This window comes from Lissotriton helveticus, chromosome 6 (genome assembly GCF_964261635.1).
Source record: "Lissotriton helveticus chromosome 6, aLisHel1.1, whole genome shotgun sequence".
Classification (NCBI taxonomy): domain Eukaryota; kingdom Metazoa; phylum Chordata; class Amphibia; order Caudata; family Salamandridae; genus Lissotriton; species Lissotriton helveticus.
In genome coordinates this window covers 838,608,428-838,617,114 of record NC_136067.1, presented here as the reverse complement: position 1 = coordinate 838,617,114, position 8,687 = coordinate 838,608,428, and the positions used below count along the sequence as shown (strand labels likewise).

At 53.2% G+C, this 8,687-nt stretch overlaps 1 protein-coding gene across 1 annotated transcript; it reads right to left on the bottom strand.

Annotated features, from left to right (window-relative positions):
* Positions 1-3,263: 3,263 nt before the first annotated feature.
* On the bottom strand, positions 3,264-8,481 carry LOC144761557 (uncharacterized). Its single transcript, XM_078646863.1, has 2 exons — positions 7,974-8,481; positions 3,264-5,381 (listed from the first exon to the last, which is right to left on the bottom strand). Exons 1-2 carry the CDS (start codon positions 8,215-8,217, stop codon positions 4,411-4,413), a joined length of 1,215 nt encoding a protein of 404 aa, XP_078502989.1. The 5' UTR covers positions 8,218-8,481; the 3' UTR covers positions 3,264-4,410.
* Between the last annotated feature and the right edge of the window lie 206 nt (positions 8,482-8,687).

Below are 8,687 nucleotides of genomic sequence, written 5' to 3'. Positions count from 1 at the left end.
TTAGGAGACCTTCGTAACCGCATCAGAATCAGGCCCTAGGTGGGAATGCTTTCCTAACCGCATCAGAATCAGGCCCATAGTGTGTTAAATGATCCTATATACACAATTGCAAGCATGTATGCATTCAAAAAAAGAATATCTTTTTCTAACCCACAAATCTTCCACACGTTATCCACTCATTATTAAGGTATGACTGACCATCTTAAGAACTTAACTTCCCTCAAAATTCTATATATATGGCCTCTACATTTTTCACGTTTCTTGAGGCAGACTCTGCTTGATTCAGCACTTAATGAACGGCGATGCACCATGCCATGTTTACAAATAAGAACCCCACATGTAGAACCACATGGCTAGCTCACTTCTGTGTAATAAACCTACAAGTAATTAGGTATAGAACTAATTTTGGTCAAATAACTGTCGTGTTGTGTAGAATGCCATCATCATTTGTTGCTTCCTCAAGTATTTTGGAAGGTGGGGGAGGTTTTAGAAAGTGATGTATGTAGAGTATATGATATATTCTTGTGAATTTTGGATGTTAACGCTTATTATATATAAACTGGGGTTTCTTATTCATAATCAATTTGATAACTACTTTGAAAACATCACACCTTATTCAAGGGTCTGGTTCTCTACGTTTATTATTTTTTATATTTTAAAATATTTAGCAACCAATTATGAATATAAGAAAATGATGTAACAATAAATGGTATGAAAAAATAATAACATTTATTGTTACATTATTTTGTAAATGTTATACTTAAATATAAAATCTGTACTGATATACATACTATTTGTATATATGTTTCAACAGGAAGTTATATTTATTTATAAATTAAATAATTTGGTTAAATGTAACAATATTTCCTATGGGGTTTTATTTTTAAGTTCCTACCTCCATTATTCTCTATTGAAGGGTGTTGCAGTACCAATACCACTGGTAGAGCTAGATTTACTACAAAAGTGTAAGTTATTACAAAAGTGCATTTTGTGAATAAAAATGTGCAAGCTTACACAAAATTGTAAACTTAATTAAAAGTGTAACTTACCCTTGAGAGTCAGGCCCTATGTATCTGCTTGTCTCATGTACTAAACGCAGAAATGCCCATTTTATCAAAATGTGTATGCCTATGCACTTCAGGCACACTTGCACAAGTGGATATTGTTTCTGTGACTGAGTATCAAGTTGTCTGTGCTCTGTAAGTATTTCCTAACTATCAAACAATCGAAGGGCCTGATTACAACTTTGGTGGTTCTGCGCCGGCTCTCCGCCTGCACAGTACTGCTAAAGCCATGCAAAGACCGCCGGCCTGATTACGGTTTCAACAAGTGTAGGTGGACGGTCCATTTACCTTTCCCACAGCAGTGACCTAAAAAAGGGCACCAGAATGAGAACGGCAAAAAATATTCCAGAACGGCATGGACTGTTAAATCCATTCTGTGCTGAAACTGGGGGTGCAAACAGACAGGGGGCACAACCATCCCCATTGCAGGGGGTTTGGGGGTCTTGTAGGGCCCCCTTATTCCCTCACCACCAGCCTTTTCGTGGCGGACTCATCGCCATGCAAAGGCTGGCGGTAGAGGAACTCGTGCTATGCATTGCGCCTCCACCCCACCACCACCAGGGAACGGCGGTTCCCTGGCGCAGGCACCGGTCCTCTGTTGGAACGACTCAGAGAGTCATAATCCGGTGGTCGGACCACCACCACTGCAAATCTAGCGGTCCATGGACCGCCAGACTCGTAATGAGGCCCATAGTTACAAAGAATCACCAAGGAAAGCCGTTCACATCAAACATTCTTTTTTAAATGAGGATATAGTGTCAGAATCCTTTCAAAGGGTCCATGCTCCAAAATTGGGACATGGGGCCACAATGTGATGCTTGTTAACGGCACCAGCACTGCGGAAGTGTAAGAACTGTGATTCAACTGACCCCAGACGAAGACCATCCTCAACCTAGTTTGAATTCTGTGCAAGTAGAAACAAAAAAAACTCTAGCTCATAATTCTTGCTGGATCAAGATTAAAGCATTCCTTCTGCTCCTAAACAGCCTGTGTAGCCGACACAGCGTAGCAGCTGGCACGTCATGATTGCTGGCAGGGCAGTCTCAACATTTATTATTTGCATTATGTCATCTGAGTTGTAAGAATCTGGCATGCATATAAAGCACAGCGAGCTGCGAGCATCTCTGCTCAGGATGCCAGACTTCCCTGAGCCCAGAGAAATGCAAACACTGATCCGAGTAGGAAATAACATATCAAGTTCTTGTGATTCCTGGGAGTAAACGAGGAGACAAAGGAAACAGAGAGGAGGATGAGGAGGAGAGAGGGGGCGGGGAAGGGGAGTGTGAAAGAGAGTGAGTGTAAGGAAAGGAAACAAGGAGAGGGAAAATATGAGAGAGGGAGGAAGAGAGCGAGAGAGCCCGCGAGAGAGGAAAAGAGAGGGAGAGATACTTGCATTATCGTATTGTGCTGAATTCTAAATTGGCTCTCAATTGCAGCCTTTCACTATGGAAGACTGAAATACCTGCCACAAACTCTCTACTCCTTGAACCTGAAAGATTTAAAAAAAGCACATAACCACCTCCCGTTCTTTCTCAGAAAATGCCCCAGTGTCTGGAACTCGATACCTGGGAGATCCACAAAACCCCTTGGGGCCCATCGGGAGACGGGGAGGGGAAGAACCGACCGGACACAGGTATATAGTGTGTTAAAGGCCGCTTTTATTGGAAACAGGTGCATCCTGAACATACCCCAAACCTTGGCCTTTGCCGCACAAAACTAGGCCTAACTAAATAAACACATATCTGCCAATCCCCCCACCCCCACCCCTAAACATTTCCCCAAACAACCTCATAAACCTCTTTATTATGTACACAAACGCCTGGCTCAATGTTTTATAACCTCTGCCCTATGTACACTCCCTCCCTTCTAACCAGTAAAGTTCCTTCCTCCTATCCTATCCCCCCATTATAACTAGAGAAAGCGCCAACCTCGAGAACACAACCCCAGCACCTGCTCCTAGCGACACACTCTTTACCCTACCACAGAACACACCTGTAACCAACAAAAACCCTTTGCTATCCCCCCCTTAATCCTAACCCTTCACAACAGGGAGGGTGGGTGGGACAAATAACTCCTAACCTAGACCGGCTGCTGTGTCACTGTCCCAACTAATGGTGACAAGTGACCTAAAATGGCCGCTTATGTATCCCCCTAGCCCAAAAGGAGCCCAAAAGACTGCCACCCAGCCCAACCAGCCCAAAAAGACCTTCCTGTGTCCTGCCTTCCTGTACCCCTCCCCTTCCTCCCGGAGCCCCAAAATCCCCGGGGGGGCGAGCCTCCCTCCGGTCGGCCACCCCCCGCAAAGCCCCATTGGGGCCCATCGGGAGACGGGGAGGGGAAGAACCGACCGGACACAGGTATATAGTGTGTTAAAGGCCGCTTTTATTGGAAACAGGTGCATCCTGAACATACCCCAAACCTTGGCCTTTGCCGCACAAAACTAGGCCTAACTAAATAAACACATATCTGCCAATCCCCCCACCCCCACCCCTAAACATTTCCCCAAACAACCTCATAAACCTCTTTATTATGTACACAAACGCCTGGCTCAATGTTTTATAACCTCTGCCCTATGTACACTCCCTCCCTTCTAACCAGTAAAGTTCCTTCCTCCTATCCTATCCCCCCATTATAACTAGAGAAAGCGCCACTCGAAAGCCTTTATTACTTTCGACCCCCCCCCTAGGACCTCTGCACCTTCGGATACCGTCTGACCCCTATCGCCCTGTCTACCGCCTCCTTCAACTGTACTACATAAAGTTCCATCCCGTACCTGGACAAATGTACCCCATCCTCTAAGAAAAAATATATGGCCCCATACTTTAACTCCGGGTGTTCCATTCTTCCCAATCCCTCCTTCTCGCAAAAGGTCCTCATCTCTCTGTTGATCTTCCTCCTAGTTCTATCAATCGCCCCAGGTCTCACAGCCCCCCTCCAGCATCTCCTCGGAATGAACTCTGACCAGATAATGTGACACCCTGCCCACTGTCTCTTGATCTCCAACAGATCCCTCCGCATCTGCTTCACCAAAGCCAAACCCTTACATTGCACCAGGTCGTTCTCACCCAGATGTACCACTAAAACATCCGGGCACACCCCACTCCGAACAATGTTATTTAACACCGGCACCAACTCGTGCCAACGCATACCCCCTTTTCCTCTCCAATGGCACCTAAACAACTGTTCGTCTAGTTCCAGGTTCAGATTCTTGCATTTCTCCCATTCGGCCTTTTCCGCTCTTTGAACAAAAGAATGTCCCACCACATAAATGGACACTGCCGCCACCGTAGGCCCCGCCACTGCACCTGAAAAGAGACACATGTAAGTACCAAGTCCGCACCCCTTCTCATTCCACCGCCACCCCTCGCAACCGGACGTACGTCTTAAAACAATCCGATTTCCAGCGCCCCAACCGCTTAATGTCCTCCTTCCCCCAACCCCGGCGCGCCGCCTCCGTCGCCGCCCCGATGCGGAAGGAATGTGTCCCGAAGTCTTTTGGATCCTCACCCATGGACCGCAGGGCGTGCCGCAGGACCCATAACAACTGCGCGGCCGTCACACGTCCCGCCTCACCCCTGTCAAAAACCTCCGTACCCGCCTCTGTTCCCCCGGCCGCTAACCGCCTTCCCCACTCCACTGGACACACCGCCTCCTTGTCTCCTGGCCCCAGTACCACCCACGTGCCCCTCTCCCTTTGATCGGTTTTGGAACGTCGCAGCCGCACGGCAACCTCCCTGCCCCTGAACTCCACGTCCCCCCACCTGACGCCCGCCTGCCCCTTCAAACCCACCAGCTCTGATACCCTAAAGGCCCCGAAGTACAACCACGACATCAATGTGGAAAACCGCACCGCCTCTTCCTGATCTCTACATACCACCGGCATTCGATTCAACAATCCCTCCAGCATCGCCTCCGTAATAGGCCGTCTCTGCCGCACCCGGGCCCCTTTCTCTCTCTCCCAACCTTCCAAAAGACGCCCTCCCAATTCCCCCGCCGAGGGAGCATAGCCCCACCAAAGTTTACCCATAAACGCCACTCCCGCCAGTTTGCCCGCAATAGTCACTCTCGCCAAACCTCTGTCCATCAATCCCAACATGAATTGCACCACCTGTTCCTCCCGACGCCACTTGTCCCGCTGCCTTACCGCTCCAAAACGCAGAAACTCCAACCAGGCCTGTTCATAACTCTTCCACGTAGACACCGCCACAGATGACCTCACCAATCGAACGACCCGCGCTCTCCCACTAACCACATCTCCTCCGGCACCTTCGTCTTGACCGCCTCCGCCTCCGTGGCTAGCCCATGGAATCTCCGCCACTGTTGACGAGACAAAGCATCAGCAATGTCATTGTCCACTCCTGGCACATGTTGTGCTCGAAACAAGATATTGTTCTCCAGGCACCTCAACACAAACACGCGCATCAACTTCAGCACCTGAGGTTCTCTCGCAGACTGCCGGTTCACAACCTGCACCACCGACATATTGTCCACCTTGAACAACACGCGCCTATGCGCCAACTCGCGCGCCCACACAGTCACAGCCACCACCAGCGGGAACAACTCCAAAAAAGCAATGCTTCTCCCCCCCGCTTGCCATCGCTCCGGCCACTGTTCCGCGCACCACCGACCCGCCCAGTAGAGTCCAAAACCGCCGACTCCCGCCGCGTCCGACGACATTGTCACGTCCCACTCCCACTCCTCCGGCGGCGCCATGGGAACACCGTTGAACCTCTCCAAGAAAGCCAACCACATGCACAGATCCTCTCGCGCGCCCGCCGGCAACCGTACGTGGTGATGAGGCATCGACAGCCCAGACAACGCCAATCCCAACCGTCGACAAAACGTCCGCCCCGCCCGCACCACTCGGCACGCGAAATTCAGGTGCCCCAGCAAAACCTGTACCTCTCGCACCAACACCTTCCTTTTTGCCAACATGTCCCTCACCAGAACTACCATTGCCGACCTCTTGTCCTCCGGCAGGCGTGCTTCCATGGCCGCTGAGTCGAGCTCTATCCCGAGGAACGACAGCACCGTGCTGGGCCCTTGAGTCTTCTCTGGCGCCAAAGGCACCCCCAAGTACTTCATTAAGTCCATAAAACTACACAGCCGCTGCTGGCAGTCCGTTGAACCAGGGGTACCCACCAGGAAGAAATCGTCCAGATAATGCGTAATCGCCTCAGAGCCTGTGCGCCAGGAAAAAGCCCACTGCAAGAAGGAACTGAATCGCTCGAACAAGGCACATGACACAGAGCACCCCATCGGAAGCGCTCTATCCACGAAAATCAACCCGTCCAGCTGTATTCCCAGCAACTGATGATCCTCCGGGTGAACCGGCAGCAACCTGAACGCCGATTTCACATCGCATTTTGCCATGAGCGCCCCTCGTCCCGCCGTCGTCACCAGTTTTCGCGCAACGTCCACAGACGAGTAGGACACCGACGCCAAGTCTGCCGATATAAAATCGTTCACCGACGCGCCCTCCGGCCACGAGAGATGTTGAATCAAGCGGAATTGACCCTGCTCTTTCTTCGGGACCACACCAATGGGCGAAATGATCAGATCCTCCAAAGGTGCCACCACAAAAGGTCCCGCCATCCTCCCCTCTCTCACCTCTTTAAAAAGCTTCTCCCGGACGATGCCCTTGTGCGCGTTCACAGACTTCAGGTTCTCCGCCCAACGAGCAATCCGCGGACCCTCGTACCCCAACCGGAAACCCTCCCTGAAACCTCGACGCAGCACCGACGCATCATCCGCCCGCGGATACACCTCCAAGAGTGGTTCCAACCGATCCAGCCTAACCGGAGTACGCGCCTTTTCCCAAGGTACTCGCCCCCCCTCTACCCCCCCCTCTCCCCCTGCCGGGTCCGGGAGCCGGGAATTGACCCTGTGAGGGGCCTCCCCAAAGCCCCCAGCAGCGCGATTCGGGATGTCTTTTACCACACGAGGAGCACTCGTGCCTAAACTTGCACGTCTGCCGGAGGCAGGAACCCCTGTTAAAGTCCCAACAGGGCCCCCCGCTCTGGAAGCTCCCGGCTCCCCCCGGCCCCACCCCCCCACGGGTGGGGCGAGCCGAAAAGGGCGTGGAAGTCAGTGGCAAACCACTGGCCGTGTAAATCGTGCGGCCAAATTTCGCCCCACTCATTGTCTGCTGGTAAAGGTCCGCATCCAACTCCCCCCACTTCGCCTCCGGGTCCGACGCCATACGCGCCCGAAACTCTTCATCGTAATGCGACCACGCATTGCCACCGTAAGTCACTTGCGCCCTCCGTACCACGTCCATGTACTTGAAAAGCGCCACCGCCCGGTCAGGATACTTCTCGCAATAAACGCTCGCATAGATTAAGAATGCCGCTGACCAGTTCTCAATAGTGACCGGCACCCTCGGCCGCCGTGCCAATTCCTGTTCCTCCTCCTTCGACCCTTCTTTTGCCATCAACTCCCTGTGTAGTAACCTAAATATCTCAACATACTCCCCCTTCCAAATCTTTTCCCTGGTCGCCAAAGACAAATGCGCCCCCAACGGCTTCGCCACACCCATGTACGGCAATTTCTTCACCAGAACGTCGCAGCTCTCTTTCCCCCCGACACTCGACGCAGCCGCTCCCCCTGACCCCCCGGCCGTCCCCGCGATCCCCGCCGCCGCGCCCGCAACCGGGCCCTCGCCGCTCCCCGTCGCTCCACCACTCGCTGCCACTAACGCACCGGAGGACTCGCCCGACCCCGCCGAGCCGCAACTCGCTTCAGTACACACGCCGGCATCCATCACATACCTACCCTTCACCAGTCTCACCGTATCCCCACCCTCCGCATCCGTCCCCACTGACACGTGGTGACCTCCAACACCACTACCCCCCGCCTTGCCTCCTTGAGGCGTGCCCAAGCCACTCCCCGACCCCGTACTGGTCTTACCTGGCGTCAAGGCTGGCGTCCTCACCGGATCCCGCCGCCTAACCAGATCCACAGGGGGGGCCGTCACTCGCGGCACCACTTGCCGGGGGCATTCCTGCAAAACACTGGCAACAACATTACAAACCTCCCCGTCCTCCCGCAACTCCCCGTCTTCCTCCGACTCCAACTCCGCACTCACTGCTTCCGCCACAATCCTACCAGGAGACACCCTACTCAACCCTGCTCTGGCCCTACACTCCGTCATCAAGGCCCCCAGATCTACACTCACTCTCCGTCTACCCTCATGTTGGTAAGCAGAAGAAACCGTTGCCTCGTTGCTCCATCCCCGTCCCCCGGCGGCCGGATCGACCCATCGGGAGGGGGGCGCTGGAGATCTGCTTTCCGTCCATCTTCGCTCCGACCACCCCAGGTCCCTCGTTGGAGCGCGACCGCCCGTACTAGGCAGAGCCGGCCCATCCACTCGGCGGGGTGGAGCCGCATGCTGCTCACCCGAGCCCCTCCCCCACTGCTCCTGCCAAGAGAAAAATGGGGAAGTCCAGCAAGCCGGGGCATAACCATCACCACTACCTTCCCAACCGCCTCTCCCCCCTGTCGCAGAATGTCCGCCCCTCCACGCCGGGCGACCCCCCCACCCACTCTCCCCCCACCCCCAGCTTCCCACCCCGCCCGGGCCGCCCCACTGTCCTCCCCCCACATCCCCCCACCCACCCCACC